The sequence below is a fragment of the Amblyraja radiata genome, chromosome 5 (genome assembly GCF_010909765.2).
Source record: "Amblyraja radiata isolate CabotCenter1 chromosome 5, sAmbRad1.1.pri, whole genome shotgun sequence".
Lineage (NCBI taxonomy): Eukaryota > Metazoa > Chordata > Chondrichthyes > Rajiformes > Rajidae > Amblyraja > Amblyraja radiata.
Window position 1 is genome coordinate 25,617,494 of NC_045960.1, and position 19,130 is coordinate 25,636,623.

The 19,130-nt window shown below is 42.2% G+C and overlaps 1 protein-coding gene across 3 annotated transcripts in view; it reads left to right on the forward strand.

Annotated features, from left to right (window-relative positions):
• bckdhb (branched chain keto acid dehydrogenase E1 subunit beta) overlaps nt 1–12,045 on the forward strand; it is a 199,980-nt gene extending 187,935 nt beyond the window's left edge. Inside the window, exons 10-12 of one of the 3 annotated variants that reach the window (XR_004411999.1) lie at nt 7,681–7,831; nt 10,611–10,734; nt 11,356–12,045. Coding sequence is in view for 2 of the 3 variants with exons in the window: in XM_033020820.1 (XP_032876711.1) it covers nt 7,681–7,821 (141 nt within the window). In the remaining variant the exon portion in view is untranslated. Of the gene's footprint in view, nt 1–7,680; nt 7,832–10,610; nt 11,068–11,355 lie in introns of those variants that run through there. The other 2 variants (XM_033020820.1, XM_033020819.1) reach the window with 2 other exon arrangements.
• The last annotated feature ends 7,085 nt before the right edge of the window (nt 12,046–19,130 follow it).

Here is a 19,130-nt window from a genome sequence, read left to right on the forward strand (position 1 = left end):
GTTCATTATTAAAAATAATCAGCATGTGCCTGAGCATAATGACAGCATTTTGTTCCAAGAACGAAGCCTTTGTCTGGTTGAATAAATACCAGAAATCAAAGAACGGAAGACATTTATCTTTTGTTGCTCTTGTGAACTCACTGGATCTCTTCAATCCTGGAACTATTCATATAAATCCCAGTGAATAAATTCCACCCACATGGATTTATATGACCTGTGAACTTGTTCACCATTGCAAATAACTTTTTCTGACAGCTGCATGGGTTGTACATAATAAGATGCCCATCTGATTAAGTCTATGCAGAATTTAGTTTAGTTTAGTTTAGAGGTTAGAGATACAGCGTGTAAACAGGCTCTTCGGCCCACCGATCAACAATCACTAGTTCTGTCCTACATGCTAGGGACAATTTACAGAAGCCAATTAACCTTCAAATCTGAATATCTTTGGGATGTGGGAGGAAACTGGAGAAAACCCACGCGGTCACAGGGAGAAGGTACAAACTCAATACAGACAGCACCCGCAGTCAGGATTGAACCCAGGTCTATGGTGCTGTAAGCCAGCAGCTCTGCCGCTGCGCCCCTGTGCCGCCTCTAAAAATCTTTGTACTATTTTAATTTTATTTTAAAATCCTCACCATCTTTTGCTGGACGATTAATGAACTTTCATGTTTTTGCTCTCAGGCACAAACATGGCCAGATTAGTAACAAAGCCTTAACCCAAGGTTCAGACAAATTCTCCTAATTTTTCCCCACATCAATCTTTCTTTAATATGTTTTCCTCCTGTGATTAATAACTATGTTCCAAGTCATCATAAATGAATATGAGGTGTGAAACCAAAGCCCAGTTGGAACTGGTTGGAATTGGAAGAAAAAACCGTATGCTGGATCTTTATAGCCAGACTGGAGACAGAATTGAAGAAAACATTAAGTGACTAACCTTGGATTGCAATTTGTATAATTGCTTTTATGGTTTGATTCCAGAAATGTAGATTTAGTTTAGTTTAGGTCAGAGATACAGTGCAGAAACAGGCCCTTTGGCCCACTGAGCCCATGCAGTCCAGTGATCCCCGCAATGTAACACTATCCTACACATACACGGGACAAATTATAATTATACCAAGCCAACAAACCTACAAACCTGTGTAAGAAGGTACGTTGAACAATCCCTGTTCCAGGCGTATACTGACCCTATCCCCGAACTTTATCTCCGTTAGATTGATAACTACATCGGTGCTACCTCCAGCACCCATGCAGAACTCACTTTCTTCATCAACACCAACAATTTTCATCCTGCACTCAAATTTACTTGGACCATCTGTGACACATCCCTCCCCTTTATTAATCTCACAGTCTCCATCACAGGAAATAGACTAATGATTGACGTCTATTACAAACCCACTGACTCCCACAACTATCTCGACTACACTTCTTCCCACCCTGCTTCCTGCAAAGACTCTACCCCCTACTCCCAATTCCTCTATCTACACCGCATATGCGCCCAAGATGAGGTGTTCCATACTAGAACATCTGAAATGTCCTCATTCTTTAGGGAATGGGGATTCCCCTCACCCATCATAAATGAAGCCCTCACTCGAGTCTCCTCAGTATCCCGCAGCTCTGCCCTTGCTCCCCCTCCCCCTAGTTGCAACAGTGACCCCCTAGTCCTTACCTTCCACCCCATCAGCCGTCGCATAGAACACATAATCCTCCAACGGGATCCCACCAATAGCCGCATTTTCCCATCTCCACCCCTTTCTGCCTTCCGCAGAGACTGTTCTCTCCGCAACTCCCTGGTTAACTCATCGCTTCCCACCCAAACCACCCCCTCTCCAGGTACCTTCCCCTGCAACCGCAGAAGATGCAACACCTGTCGCTATACCTCCTCCTTCGATTTTGTCCAGGGACCCCGACAGTTCTTTCAGCTTAGGCAGAGGTTCACTTGCACCACCTCCAACCTCATCTACTGTACCGTTGTTCAAGATGTGGACTCTTATACATCAGCAAAACCAAACGCCGACTGGGCGATCGTTTCGCGGAACACCTTCGCTCAGCCCGCGTGAACCAACCTGATCTACCGGTTGCCGGACACTTTAATTCTCCTTCCCATTCCTACACAGACCTTTCTGTCCTCGATCTCCTCCATTGTCAGAGTGAGGCTAAACGCAAATTGGAGGAACAGCATCTCGTATTTCGCTTGGGCAGCTTACAGTAGTAATGAATATTGATTTCTCTCACTTCAGGTAGCCCTGGCATTCCCTCTTTCTCTATCCCGCCCCCACCCAAGTCACACTTGCATCTCATTTTCACGCTACAAAAAGCTAACAATGGTCTGCTTCCTTTATCATTGTTACTTTTTTGCATATCTTTCATTCATTGTTCTTTATCTCCCCACATCACCGTTTGGTTTTGCTGATGTATACCGTTTATGTCTCTTGTTTCCAATCCCTAACCAGTCTGAAGAAGGGTCTCAACACAAAATGTCACCCATTCCTTCTCTCCAAAGTTGCTGCTTGTCCCGCTGAATTACTCCAACAAATGTTTCTACGATGCATCTGTAGAAGAGACGTGCCCACCTCCTAAGCCTTCCAAGAAAGTAGAGGCACTTTCCTGGCCATTGGCTGGCAGGAGGCATGTAGTTGTGCAAGACTATCCAGAAGAGAAGAAACTGTACCAGATAAGGAGTGCTGCATTGTCATACCATTGCTGTACTTAACTACTGTGGGACAGTATCGTGCCATGTAAATGACAACGCTTCGGTACACACAAGGCTGCCTTACAAGAAACGAGTGTTTGGTGCCATCATATCATTTGAACCAGTGGACCACCATAATAGATGATGTAAACCACGATTAGAGACCATTTCATGTTGTAGTCGTCACATTTGATTTGATAAGTTATCAGTATTATTTATTTCTATGTACAGTACAAGATGAGCAACAATAATGTTGGCTCGCAAAAAAATCCAACTATTTGGGAATCCCATTGATTCGGCCTCTGGCTCACTAGATATTCCTTACAACTCTTCCTTACAACTGCTCTACCTTACAACTCAATTTCCCTCCGGGGATAAATAAAGCTTTATCGTATCGTATCGTATCGTAATTGATTCCTGTGCTCCCTTTAAATTCTCCAGATTCCTTGGGAAATTTATCATCATACCATGAAGCATGAAACTGAAAACAGGGAATTAAATGTGTGTTGTGGTTTAAACAGGAATAATATCCTGCACCATCAAAGTCCCAAGTGTGCCAGGTTATCTGAGTTTTACTGCATCACTTTTACAATGTAGGCTGTTTGGAATTTTTTTTGTAGACAGCTGTAAAATTTAAGAAACTATCTCAGTGCCGCAATCTAAAGAGCAATACTACCCTTGCCAGAGATATCCACGTCCTGTAAAAATAAATAAATATAAAACACATGCTAATTGTGTGTTCGTATTGGTGGAAATGTGTCTGTTTGTATTGGTGGAAATCTGTTCGTATTGGTGGAAATGTGTCAGCCTCGATAACAATCAGCACGGGAGCACCTCAAGGCTGCGTGCTCAGCCCCCTGCTGTACTCACTCTATACCCATGACTGCGTAGCCAATCACAGTGCGAACTCCATCATCAAGTTCGCTGACGACACCACTGTTGTGGGGCGTATCACTGATGGGGATGAGTCAGAGTATAGAGAAGAGATCGAGCAACTGTCCATATGGTGCCAGCGCAATAACCTGGCCCTCAACACCAGCAAAACCAAGGAACTGATTGTGGACTTTGGAAGGTGTAGGAGGGGGACCCACAGCCCCATTTATATCAACGGGTCGATGGTTGAAAGGGTCATGAGCTTCAAATTCCTGGGCGTGCACATCTCTGAAGATCTTTCCTGGTACGAGAACACTAATGCAATTATCAAGAAAGCTCATCAGCGCCTCTACTTCCTGAGAAGATTACGGAGAGTCGGTTTGTCAAGGAAGACTCTCTCTAACTTCTACAGGTGCACAGTAGAGAGCATGCTGACCGGTTGCATCGGCAATCTGAGCGCCCTGGAGAGGAAAAGACTACAAAAAGTAGTAAACACTGCCCAGTCCATCATCGGCTCTGACCTTCCTTCCATCGAGGGGATTTATCGCAGTCGCTGCCTCAAAAAGGCTGGCAGTATCATCAAAGACCCACACCATCCTGGCCACACACTCATCTCCCTGCTACCTTCAGGTAGAAGGTACAGGAGCCTGAAGACTGCAACAACCAGGTTCAGGAATAGCTACTTCCCCACAGCCATCAGGCTATTAAACCTGGCTCGGACAAAACTCTGATTAATAATAACCATTTTCTGTTATTTGCACTTTGTCAGTTTATTTATTCATGTGTGTATATATTTATATAATGGTATATGGACACACTGATCTGTTTTGTAGTAAATGCCTACTATGTTCTGTGTGCTGAAGCAAAGCAAGAATTTCATTGTCCTATACAACGACACATGACAATAAACTCACTTGAACTTGAACTTGACTTGTGTTGCCTGTCCTTTTGCTGCAGTCTTTGGAATAGGTAAAGGGGAAGAAATGTTGACAGTGAAAGTGGGCCATCACTCAGATAGTCCCTTATTGTACATTTTTGTACTATTGTACATTGCCAATATAAGCAGCCCGAATGAAGATAAGTCATATGGTCTCCTACACATTTGGGTGATGAAGAGGACTGCTGCACTACGTGGAGGTTGAGTGAGATTAGTGCCCCTAACGCCAACCTAGTTGGCATATCAGGCTAGTCCCATTTGGCTCAATTCCCTCTTACCTATCCATATATATGTCCAATTTTGGGCTTGTGAATGATGGGGGGCACTGCCACGCCTTCTGGTGAAAACCAGCTTAAATGTATTGAACCATTGCTCAATGCCTTTCCTGGGTAAAATTGGGAGGAGAGAGTGCCACAGATGATCTGCCTATGGATGAGATGTAGAAAATTAGATTTAAGGCAGGTGACATTTGTGGACATAGAAAAACAAGTAATGTTTTAGATCAGAAACGTTCTACTTGATGAACGTTGATTGACCTCAAGAGGCGTTTGGTTCTGTAGGGAATGGAGGGAGTGGATCACGCGCAGGCAGAAGAAATTAATTTAGCTTGGCATGGTCATTTTTGGCATGGTCACGGTGGGCTGAGCATTGTGTTTATGTGCTGTAAGGTTTTATGATCTGACGTGCTTTGCTCTCCAGCAATGCTGTCTGACCTGCTGAGCATTTCCAGCAACTCTACTTCATTTTAGATTGCAGAAGCTAGTAAGTTAGGAGAAGCTCCGTAAGCACTTGCTTGGCCAAAAAAAACAGATGTTTTGCATTCAGTTATGGCCAATCCACTTGAAGAAGGATGTGAAGACCTTTGAGAGATTTGCTGGAATACGTCTAGGAATGAGGAACTGATAGTATATGATTGTTCAACATGGAGCAGGGAAGATGGAGAGGATAGAAACATAGAAAATAGGTTCAGGAGTAGGCCATTCGGCCCTTCGAGCCTGCACCGCCACTCAAGGATATTTGAGAGGTATTCAAAGTCAAAGGGATTGTAGAAAAGTAGATAAGTGTTGAGAATAAACTGGTCCAGATGTAGGGTGATAGACCAAAAAAAATCAAAGATAATATGTAGGGAAATGTTTTGACTGCAGCTGGTGATTAGTTTCTGGAATATATTCTCTGGTGGTTTTCAGAAAAGTAATTCAGTAGGTATTTAAATGAAATTGTGATGATATAGAGGAAGGATGGAGGCCAAGCCACTTGCTTTAGTCTTTACTTTAGACTTTAGAGAGTCCGTGCTGACCAGCGATCACCCTGTACACTAGCACTATCCTAAACTCTAGGGACAATTTACAGAAGTCAAATAACCTACAAACCTGTACGCCTTTAGAGTGTGGGAGGAAACCGGAGAAAACCCACATGGTCTTAGGGAGAACATACAAGCTCCGCACAGACAGCACCCATAGTCAGGATCGAACCCGGGTCCCTGGTGCTGTAAGGCAACAACTCTACCGCTGTGCCACTGTGCCATCTTGCTCTTGCAGAGATTGCAGAAAGGCCATCCATGCGGTTACCATTTTATGATTAGATGGGTCTGCATTAAAATATTGATTGCCAATTATTTTACTTATTTTTGTCCAGGGCAACAAACTGCATGAATTTCAATCCTTGCTTATTGAAGGGATGCTTAGAACTTGAGCATTTGCAGGTGTGGCCTGGGGCTTGTGTGAGTCATTTCAGGAATTGGTTTCTAACTGCCTCACTCGCTTGTGCCTTCCATAGTAAATGCACAGATTTCTGACTTCAAACTTATTGAACTTAATTTTGTTATTACGGTATCTACTGGGTACTATGTTTATATACCTGTTATACTACTGCAAGTGAGAATTTCAATTTTCCGTTTCGGGACATATGACAATAAAATACTCTTGAGGATTCTTGGATGAAAATTATTGACCTCATAATTTGATTCTCAGGGTGGCTGCCTAGATTCTCATTAATGAGGGAGGGCTGATTATCACCCGCCGACCTTTTCCTTTAAAAATAAATCATGGAACATTTCTTCATCATATCACATAACAATATTTTTGAGGATAGATTAAAGGAGACACAAGACTGCAGATGTTGGAATCTTGAGCGAAACACAAAGTGCCGGAGGAACTCAGCGGGTCAGGCAGAATCTGTGGCAGAAAGTGGCAGAGGATGTTTCAGGTCTGGACCCTTCTTCAGACTGCTGGGGTAGGGAAGAGAAAGCTGGAAAAGAGCTTTTCCAGGTCTCTCCTCCTGCTCCCTATCAGTGTGAGGAAGGGTCCCAACCAGAAACATTGTCTGGTCATTTCCTCCAGAGATGCTGAGTTCCTCCTGCATTCTGTATGTTGTTCTTAATATTAATTTTGGTTTCTAAATGTGACTACACATTTCTGAGGTTATATCCATTTGTTGAGGTCAACTTGATGTGCTTATAATGAAATAGCGGCTGACAAGTGAACTTGCATAAATTAGTATAGGAAAGAACTGCAGATGCTGATTAATACCAAACAATGACACAAAATGCTTGAGTAACTCAGCGGCTCAGGCAGCATCTCTGGATAAAAGGAATAGGTGACGTTTCGGGTCAGAACCCTTCCTCAGGCTGAGTTACTCCAGTATTTTGTGCATATATTTTGCATAAATTCGTTTTAATTGAACAAAGTGTGGTGCTCTTGTTTTGTTTTGCAGAGCTCTCTGTTTTCAGTCTCCTGATGGAGAAGGTTCCTTACATCACTGAAAAATCATTGTAGATATTTTCTCATTATTGTGCTCATTAAACACAAAACATCATTGTACTGGGGTGTGATTTTTCTCTCTGTAAACTCACTCTGCTCTTTCAAGAGTTAGGTTAGTGTTGTGCCGATAAGGGAACATGACAGGATTTGCATTTCAGAGAAATGTCAGACGGTGAAAAAAAATAAACTCACTGATACGATGTTGCTCATATATTCTGGGCCAGATGTACTCAAAGTAATGTATTAAAAAACATGTTTTACTCACAAAATCTTGCACTAGATAGAGCAAGGACAACATAAAGTATACTTTGTGCCTGATAGGGGGTTGTTCAAACAACCAGGTGGATTTTGGTAAACAAAATCTGATTGTAACAGAATCTGGCAGCTCTTATTACATTTTATTTTCTTGTAATTTACAGGAAGAGTGCTTTCTCAACCTGGAGGCGCCAATCAGCAGAGTCTGTGGATATGATACACCTTTTCCGCATATCTTTGAACCTTTTTACATACCAGACAAATGGAAGTGTTTTGATGCCGTGCGGAAAATGATAAATTATTAAAAAGCGGCAGGTAAGAATCCTAAAAATTTCAAAAGAACGCAAGTTAACATCTGAAATACCTATAGAGTTAATGCGTAAGGACTGAGTTGCAAGGACCTCAGATAATCTATGAATCAGAGAAAGGAATCATTTGTAATTTGACATTTAGCAAGGATTGAATAACAATGTGCTGTAACAGAAGAGAATGGAAAGGTTTCATCTGTGTCTTCTCTGCTCTCACGGAACATAATGTTCAAAATAGGATACGACACCCTGTCATTGTCACAGGATTTCACAAAATGTTTTAATAGAATGCTTGAAATGACTTAAACCTGTGTACATGCATAGAAACATATAGAATTCTTAAAGGATTGGACAGGCTAGATACAGGAAAAATGTTCCCGATGTTGGGGGAGTCCAGAACCAGGGGTCACAGTTTAAGAATAGGGGGTAGGCCATTTAGGACTGAGATGAGGATAAACTTCTTCATCCAGAGAGTTGTGAATCTGTGGAATTCTCTGCCACAGAAGGCAGTGGAGGTCAATTCACTTGATGTTTTCAAGAGAGAGTTAGATTTAGCACTTGGGGCAAAAGGAATCAATGGATATGGGGAAAAAGCAGGAACGGGGTACTGATTTTAGATCAGCCATGATCACATTGAATGGCGGTGCTGGCTCAAAGGGCCGAATGGCCTACTCCTGCACCCATTTTTCTATGTTTCGAAGGCTTATGCATATTGCTGGTAGACACAGTCATTTTAAGATGAGTTTAACAAACATTTCTGTATGACGTCTGATATTTTATAAATTTGGGAGCAGTTCAAAAGTGCTTACTTTATTGGTTCTGAAGCCACTATTTATGACAATCACTAGTTCTTCACTCATTATTAGAAGCGCTTGTTAAACTGCAATATAGACAGTAAGATGGATATCATGGCATTCACATTTATTTTTGTGAATCATTGTAAATATGAGTAACATAACTTTTTTACTTTATCTATGAGCGTGATATACGCAAGCATAGCAGCATAGTAACTAAGTCACTGAACAAGTATCTAGGAGGCTGATTGTTGATCTGGGGATAAGGATTCAAATTCCACCATGTCAGTTATGGAATTTATAAATTCCTGCTTTTTTTTAAATGTCTATTAAAATTGTGACGGAATGGAATGTCTACTTGATTGTCATTAAAAAAAAACCGTACATGGCTCACTAATATCCTTCAGGGAAGGAATTCTGCTGCTCCTACCCAGAGCATGTCTCAGGTTAAGTGGCTATTGATGCTGTTGAAATAGCTCAATCCATACTTCAACAATACATCCATTACTCAACAATACTTCCATCTATTCACGTAGTTGAATCCCATCTTTATATTCTCATCCGTAGTCTGAGTCTTTACCTTACATTATCAATAATCGTTGGATGGCGGCATGGTGGTGTAGCGGTAGAGCTACTGCCTTGCAATGCCAGAAACCTGCGTTCGATCCTGACTACAGGTGCTTGTTTGTACCGAGTTTGTACGTTCTCCCCGTGACCTGCCTGGGGTTTTTTCGACATCTTCGGTTTCCTCCCACACTCCAAAGACGTACAGGTTTGTAGGTTAATTGGCTTGGTAAAAAAAATTTAAATTGACCCTAGTGTGTGTAGGAAAGTGTTAATGTGCGGGATCGCTGGTCGGCGGGGACTCGGTGGGTCAAAGAGCCTGTTTCCACGCTGTATCTCATGGTTTGGACACGCTAGAGGCAGGAAACATGTTCCCAATGTTGGGGGAGTCCAGAACCAGTGGCCAGTTTAAGAATAAGGGGTAAGTCATTTAGAATGGAGACGAGGAAACACTTTTTCTCACAGAGAGTTGTGAGTCTGTGGAATTCTCCGCCTCAGAGGGTGGTGGAGGCCGGTTCGCTAGATACTTTCAAAAGGGAGCTAGATAGGGCTCTTAAAGATAGCAGAGTCAGGGATTATGGGGAGAAGGCAGGAACGGGGTACTGATTGGGGATGATCAGCCATGATCACATTGAATGGCAGTGCTGGCTCGAAGGGCTGAATGGCCTACTCCTGCACCTATTGTCTATTGTCTAAACATCAAAAGTTTCCGGTTTAGGTTAGAGATACAGTGCAAGAATAGGCCTTTCGGCCCACCGAGTCCAGGCCGTCCAACGATTCCTGCACACTTACACTATCCTATACACACTAGGGATAATTTTTACTATTATACAACCCAATTAACCTACAAACCTGTACGTCTTTGGAGTGTGGAGAACACCAGATATCCTAGAGAAAACCCACTCGGTCACATGGAAACATACAAACTCCGTACAGACAGCAACCGTAGTCGGGAACCCAGGTCTCTGGCGCAGCACCACCGTACGGCCGGATGAAATTCTGAAATAAAAACAGAAAATGCTGGAAGCGCTGACTCAGCTGGTCAGGCAGCAACTATGGGAAGAGAACTAGACGTAATGTTTTAGGTCAAAGCCACTGTCAGAACTGAGAATGAGAAAAGACAAGTTACTTTTAAGTTCCAGAGGTGGTATGGGAGGCTTGGGCAGGAACGATCTCCAATGGGGTGAGGGCAGGGATACCGTGAGAATAAGACATGGATGAAGTAAACAGATTGATGGGTTAATGAGGGCTGTTAGGGGAATGACATTAAGAGACTTAAAAGTTGCATTCATTCAGAACTCTTTTCATAATGTCTTGACATTTTAGTAGTTTATCGTGCTGATATTGTGACATCTATCCACCTGCATGAAAAACAATGGAATTAGACGTGTTTTAAAATGTTTTCAAAATATTATTTTTCCCTTGTAGATGGCATCAGCATGAAATGGGAATGAGATGATCATTGAGCACCTGACACACACTAAATTAAAGATTTATATTGAGATGCCTGTAAATCATGTGAATGATTTTCCATTATAGAGGCTAAAGGGTGAAAATTGCTCCTCTCTCACATTCACATTTTATCTCATTGTCTAAAGGATCAGCTGCCAGCTGCAACTTTCCTCAAAGTCTGGAAGAAAAATGGACTATGCCTGTACTCTTTTATTTGATCCTCAAGGGATCAAATAAAAATGATTGAATCCAGGTTTGTCTCAAAATAGAAAATTCCCTTGTATTGATCTCCTAATGAATATCTGACTGTTGTACTCTATATGTAACTTTGCTTAATTGATTATGGTTCTTCATGTTAAAAGTGTCCATCTAATGTAAACACGGTGAAAATGACTTTTCTAACGTACAAAAATAAAAATATGTATTTACGGTGTTTCTGCAATAATTTTATTTCTTTAAAGTCTCAGTCTCGTGAGAAGGAAGGTGCAGTTGTACAGTTCATTTAGCAATTTAATTTGTGTATATATGGAGCCATAATTGAGCAGTGTAAAGTTATTAAGTAAAACTAGAGATTAACTAGTTGATAATACAATACAATATAATATAAAATATATACTGTTGAGCAGATTCTATTAAAGATGGCATTGTAATTAAAGTGCTTTAATTAAAATATGCACCAAATTCTTATTAATTCCCAATCCTCAATAACCTTAACCAAAAAAAATTATGCTGTGTGTCATCATCATCTTTTTCACCACAGATTCAGGGTGATGCTGAGAGGTGTTTGAATGAAAAGGAGTTTGATTAATTTCAGTATAGTTCTTTGACAGCAAATCAGTTTGCTGAGCCAATATTGTACAAGCTACATTGCTGAGGGGGCTCAAGTGATCCAATGTGGACCATGCTTGGATTGTTTTCTCCAGAGCGTCGGAGGCTGAGGGAGGCCTGATGGAAGTATATAAAATTATGAGAGGCATGAATAGAGTAGACTTTAGTCCATTATTCCTAAGATAGAAATGTCAAGGACTGAATGGCATGGGTTTAAGGTGTGAAGGGCAAATTTTAAAGAAATGTGGGGCTTTTTACACAGAGAGTGGTGGGTGACTGGAAGGCATTGCCAGGGGTGGTGGCAGAGATAGATTTAAGTGGCATTTAAGAGGCTTTTAGATTGGCTAATGAATATGCAGGGAATGGAGGTATATGGATCATATGCAGGCAGAGGAAATGAGTTTAACGGCATCATGTTTGGCACAGCATGATGGGCCAAAGGGCCTGTTCTTGTGCTGTACTGTTTATGTTTTCTATACTCTGAATTCATCCAGTATCTGGCTTGGGTGCTTAACATTCAAAATGAAAAGATTTATGGCTATCTGCCACTTTAGTAGATTAAAATAAATGCAATATCCTGATTCAATTACAGTGTTTAAACTTGTCATTTTGTAAATATACTTTAGTACATTAAATATATTGCCAGGCTTTGATACATTGCCATATTTTAAACCTAGCCAAGGTTGTGCAAGCCTTCTTCATTTGTATATTCTGTGACTAAATCAATTTAAACACACTGTAATCAACAAGCAGATCGATGGTTCATAGGAATCACAACCCACTAAAAGTAAATTGGATGCAGAGGATCCAGAGATTTAGTCTCAAATTCTTCAACTAATAGGAGATCAGTGAGGAATTATTGCTATTCACATATTTATTGCTCATCAGCGCATGGTTGTTCCATTATCAACATCGGCTGTTTCATCGATCACTGAACGACAAGCAGTGGATTTTTGCAAGGTAAGTTTCACTCTGATTCACTGACAATTTTATTTCATGCAATATTCCAAAGTTAAGATTGACCAGTTAGTTCAATACTAAGAAAGGAAGCGGTATTGCGTCTCAGACTCTGTAGCAGACCTAATTCCATTCCTAAGATTGTTGCCTTTGCAAGATGTGCCTGACATTTTGGTGATATTTGTTTAAGTAGCAGGGTGATTTAAAATAAAGCAATATATTTTTGCACGGATGTCAGATATCTGTTGAAGTTGAACTCTGCTCTTTGTCCTTTCTAGTTTGCCTGATTCCTTTGTTAGTTACGTGTAAATGTGCTGCCTCCACAACTGTCATGATATTTGATTCTCACCATTTTTATCTCTGTAAAGCACTGAGAATAGAAATGCAATAAAATATTTACAAGGAAAAATAAAATGTTGCACAACACTGCCAGGGACGAGACTGATTTGCACGAAGGACAGTATATGAAGGAGGATCTGAGGAATGGTCCTGACCCGAAATATCGCCCATCCATGTTCTTCACAGATGCTGCCTGGTTTGCTCTGTTACCCCGGCACTTTGTGTCTTTTTTTTGTAAATGAGTATCTGCAGTTGCTTGTATCTATAGAATATGAACCTTGCTTACCAATGTTACAGCCTGTTCAAATTTTACCAAGAGCTGCATCTTCTCTGTAGTTGTGACACTGCATCCTGCACTCTATTTATTTTCTCATTTGCACTACCTGTTGTATTCATGAACGGTATGATCTAGCTGGATAGTATGCAAACATGGAGTAGACGGGACAATAACAAGCCAATACCAAACACAGGTCTTGGTTTGGGAGCGTTAAGGATTCCAGCAATGACTCAAGGGGAGTACACGGATTCAGCAAGCTGTTGCAAGGAATTAAAATTTTAGTTTTCTGGGGTATTTAGGGAAGCTGAGATTGGTTGAGGCATGTACTATAACAGCATTGAAAATACACTAGGGCAGATACAAGGATAGGAAAGATTTAGAGGATCTGCACCAGGCACGGACTGGTGGGACCAGCTTGGATGTGTCATCTTGGCCGGCAATGGATGGGTTGGGCTGGGGGATCTGCTTCCATGCTGTATGGCTCTATGACCCCAAGTGATGGAATGGTTAAAAGGAGGTATTTAAAATGCTCGGGAGTTTCAATGAAACAGGTGAGAGAGATTGGGTTGCTATGATATAATTAGTTGGCAACCAGAGATCATGGGCTTAAAATAATTTGAAATACAGGGAAATTGAGGGAAATGCTTCTCATGGATTGTTGTTATAGTGTAGAACACACTACCTGAAAGAGTGGGATCTAAAATTCCATTGAATCTGTATTTAAAGAGTTTGAATTTATGGGCCTAGGGTGAAAAACCTGTGGTATGGCACTAATTTCAATAGTTTTTCAAAGAACTGCCAGAAGCATGGCGAAGGAAATGGTCCTTTCAATATGGTAAATTCTATACACACCACTAGTGCGTAGAGAGAGGGTAGTAGAGAGATGCTTCTTCGAAGTCTTGGTTTGCAGCAGCCACAGGAGGTAGTTGAGGCCAGTTCATTGGCTATATTTAAGAGGGAGTTAGATGTGGCCCTTGTGGCTAAAGGGATCAGGGGGTATGGAGAGAAGGCAGGGATGGGATACTGAGTTGGATGATCAGCCAAGATCATATCGAATGGCGGTGCAGGCTCGAAGGGCCGAATGTCCTAGTCCTGCACCTATTTTCTATGTTCTATGTTTCTAAAATGCCAGAGATGGAATGTGAGGAGATACCTTAAGGGTGGGGACTTCAGTGTCCCTCACCGAGTGGTTTGCTAGCATCACCACTGTCCAACCTGGCCAAGACCTGAAGGAGACAGTTTGCACACTGTGTCTGCAGAGGGTGGTGATTGAACCAATACAAGGAATAAACCTACTTGACGCTTACGGCTAACGGAATCAAGGGAAATGGGGAGGAAGCAGTAACAGGATACTGATTTAGGATGATCAGGCTTAATCATATTGAATGGTGGTGCTGGCTCGAAGGGCCGAATGGCCTGCTCCTGCACCTATTTTCTATGTTTCTACTTCATCCTTGCAAATTTACCCGTATCCATGACAACACTGGGCCTTCTGTGGAGGGAATGGACAGATGACGTTGCTTGTAATTTCTGAACTACTTCCTATTCTCCTCTCTAAGTTTGGTTGTGCGCACCAGTAAAAATCAACAGGGTGAAAGGGGTTAAGGCGATAAAGTACAAATCTGCTAAACTGTATTGTACGAGAGTAATGAAAAATAATTCTGCTGTTCTGGAAGTTGGTTGTTGGTTTTCATGGTGGCAACGTTCTTGCTGTGCTACCAGAGTAGCTTGTTTTTATTATTTTATTATCGAAAACGAGCATGGCAGGCATGACTAACATTATTGTCATCACGAATTAGCCTTCAAACAAAAGCCTTACTGGATTATTTCAGAGGACACATAAAAGTCAATCAGGTTCTTATTGTTTTTTAGGATTTCGAACAAAGTATGATCTAAGAGTGCAGTGGTTTTAGAGGGCTCTGGTGAGTCGCGGGGTTTCAGAAAACAAGGTATCTGGCATTTTCTCAATACTGGCCTTTGCTTGAGCAGTGTGACAATTGTGCCAATCAGGTAAGAGCTTGTTAAGTATATCAAGTCTGAGAACAGAGACTTCATCACTTGCCACCTATCATTTGTCAGAGTTTGCCCTGCCCCCACCTCTCCTCCAGCTATCTCCCCCCTCCCCCCACCACAATCAGTCTGAAGAAGTGCCCCTACCCAAAACGCTCTATTCATATTCTCCAGAGATGCTGCCTAACTCGCTGAGTTCTTCCAGCACTTTGTGTGTGTGTGTGTGTGTGTTTTTTTAAAGACCTGATCAGTCTGAAGAACGGTCATGACCCGAAACATCGTCTGTCCATTGCCTCCGCAGATGCTGCGTGACCCATTGAGTTCCTCCCCCACTTTGTGTTTTGGTTCAAGATTCCCGCATCTGCAGTTCTTGTGTCTCCACTTTGCTGGGTATCATCGGTAGGATTCCTAACAATCAGTGGAAGATAGAGGAGCAGATATGTCGACAGATCACAAAAAGATGAAAGAGTTAAAAAGTTTGGTAGTCGGGGATTTCAACTTCCACGTCATTAACTGAGATTAACAATGTGTGAAAGAGTTAGATGGAGGGGGGTAATTTTTAATGAGCTTCCTTTTTAGTTTAGAGATACAGCGCAGAAACAGGCCCTTCGGCCCACAAGTCTGCACCGACCAGCGATCCCCGCACATTAACACTATCCTACACACACTAGGAACAATTTACATTTATTCCAAGCCAATTAAAACCTACAAACCTGTACGTCTTTGGAGTGTGAGAGGAAATCGAATATCACGGGGAAAACTCATGCGGTCACAGGGAGAACGTGCAAACGCCACACAGACAGCACCCGTCGTCAGGATCGAACCCGGGTCATTGGAGCTGTAAAGCAGCAACTCTAGGGCTGATAGCTTGCAATAGATCTTTTTTGAGCCGGTATGTGGCGAACTAGTACTGGGTCGATTTGAATACCGTAGGATGGGGTCAGGCAAAATTAGATTGGGGACAGGTACTTGCTGGGCAATTGGAGGTGATTCAAAAGTGAAATATTAAGAGTTTGGGCCCAATATTAAGTGTTTGGGCCCAATATATGTTCCCATAAGGATGAAAGGTACAAACACTAAGTCCAAGGAACGTTGGATGCCATGGGATATTAAGGACTGGATAATGGGGAAATGGAAGCATGTAAAGAACTAAAAACAGGGGAGGCCCTTCAAGAGAATAACTAGCATCGGGGGATGTTTAAGAAGTACTATCTACCTCTTTGATGACCCTCGAACTATCCTTGATCGGTCTTGCTGGCTTTACCTTGCACTAAACGTTATTCCCGTATCATGTATCAAAATACTGTAAATGGATCGAATCATGTATTGTCTTTCTGCTGACTAGTTAGCATGCAACAAAAAGCTTTTCACTGTACCTCGGTACACGTGACAATAAACTAAACTCAACTGAAAAAAACTGGGAGACAAAGAAATCATGTGAACAAGTGAAGAAAATCAAGGAAAATCCTGAAGCATTTTATAAGTATACGAGCCGACCCGTGGACCCGTTGGGTCCCTGTTGTGCTACCAGAGATCCCCGTTGTGACGCCAGTCAAAATGGCGATCTGAAAATGGCGGCAAGCCCGGCAAACCTCCCCAACTGCGCAGGCGTGGCTGACGGCCCCGGTACGTGGGAGCGCAGTGCCCAGTATACAGTAAATTAAAATTTATAAAGGGAAATACTTTGTAAAATCGAACAAAACCTGCTGCTGCACACCCCAAGCGAATGGTGAGTAAGGCGCCCCTAAAAATGTTGCGCTATCTTGTACTGTTTTGGCTGTATTTCGGGAACATACATACATGCATACATACATATAAGATGAAACTTTTAGTTATGTATTAAATGGCAAAGTGGATTTAGGAAAGTATTGCGTTGGATGTGAAGGACATGTAAGGTCCTTGACAAGGTCCCCAATGAGAAACAGTTTAAAAAGTTTGAGCCTAAGACCATTGTTTCCACAATTGGCTGGCAACTAAGGTAAGGATGGAGGGTTAGTTTTGTAATTAGAAGTCTGTGAGCAGTGGTTTTCCACTGGAATTGGTGTTTGGGCCCTTACTGTTAGTTATAAAGTGATTGGGATATGAATGCAGTAGGTATCATCAGTCTGCTTTCTAATGACATGAAAATTGGTGGTGTTGTTGACACTGAGGAGAATAGTCATACAAGATTATTTGACAGATGTGACTGATTCTGAATTTAATTCCAATAATAGTTCTTCAATGGTTCGCTATTGTCACATATCCACAGTACAATAAAATTCTCTTGCACATCCCACAAATGCACAGTTGCCATATTTTGGTGCTGTTTAAGTAAGAGGTGAGACACTTTGTGGGGGAATAATAAGGATAGGACACACACAATGGTATGAGGAGCAGGAACTTGGTGCAGGCCCAAGGGTAGCTGAGATGGCAGCACAGTTTGACAAAGTGGCAACAAAAAATGGGACACTTAGCTTCATTAGCAAGCGTACAAATAAAAACACAGTGGATACTTTACGAAGCATTGGTTAGACCATAGCCCGAATTATTTTGTATCCCTCTATCTAAAGGAAGCGCAGGATTTAACCCGGCGTAACTCAGTAACGCTGACGTAACTCAGCGCCGTTAAACACTTACCAGGATGATGCAGATCACATCAGTAAATTGGAGAGTCACACAGACGACTGTGGAGGCAAAGTCAATAGTTATTTTTAATGCGGACATTGACAGGTTCTTGATTGGTAAGGATTTTTTTTTAAATTTAGAGATACAGTGCGGAAACAGGCCCTTCGGCCCAACGAGTCTGTGCCGACCAGCGATCACCTATATCCTAGTTCCAGGGACAATTTAAAGAAGCCAATTAACCTACAAACCTGCACGTCTGGAATGTGGAAGAAAACCGGAGCACCCGGAGAAAACCCCTGCAGTCACAGGGAGAACCTACAAACTTCGCCCAGACAGCGCCCGTAGTCAGGATCGAACCCCAGGTCTCTGGTACCATCAGGCAGCAACTCTACCGCTGCACCACTATGCCGCTCTCATGTCAGGGATGTCAAAGGGAGAAGGCAAGAGAATGGGGTTGAGAGGGAAAGATAGATCAGCCACGATTTACTAGAGGGAGTAGACTCGATGGGCCGAGTGGCCTTATTCTGTTCCCATGACATGAATTTATGAACACAGGAAACAGCCCTTTAGGCCAATTCATCCATGCTGACTAAGATTACCATTTACACTAGACCCATTTGCCTGCATTGTATCTGTAAGCATCATTGAGTGTACCTGATAAGGTCATAGAGGCTGGTTTGATTTCAATGAACAGAGGATGCTGAGATTTAGGCTTTAGCGATACAGCGCTCAAACAGGCCCTTCTGCCCACCGAGTCCACGCTGACCAGTGCACTAACACTATCCTCGATACTAGGGACAATTTTACAACTTACCAAAGACAATTAACCTACAAACGAGATTTGATTAACCTAGATAGAGGGATACAAAATAGGAGAGGCATATTTAGGGTACATAGTAGCAATATAATTCAGTTGTGACTCCTACTTGTTTTTAGGGGCAGCATGGTGGCACAGCGGTAGAGCTCCTTCCTTGCAGCGCCAAAGGCCCCGGTTCGATCCTGACCACGGGTGCTGTCTGTACGGAGTTTGTACATCCTCCCCGTGACCTGCGTGGGTTTTCTATGAGATCTTTGGTTTTCTCCCACACTCCAAAGATGTGCCGGTTTGTAGGCTAATTGGCTTGGTATAAAAGTAAATTGGCCCTAGTGTGTGTAGAATAGTGTTAATGTGCGAGGATTGCTGGTCGGTGCGGACTCGGTGGGCCGAAGGGCCTGTTTCTACTCTGGTTCTCTTAACTAAATTAAACTAAAAACCTCCGGTGGAAGAGTTTTCGGCTAAAGGCTTTATTGGAGATCTGAGGAAGATTGGATCAAGTGCTGATGCATGGGAATAGTACAAAGTGCCCAGCATGGATCAGGTCAGCTGCACCACTGATTGCTGTGCGCTGTGACTCTTTGGTATATGTGCCAAAATAAGCAGTGTTTATGTCTTGGTATTTTGTCTGCAGAAAGTTAATCATCATAATTAGGTGCAGTCAGCT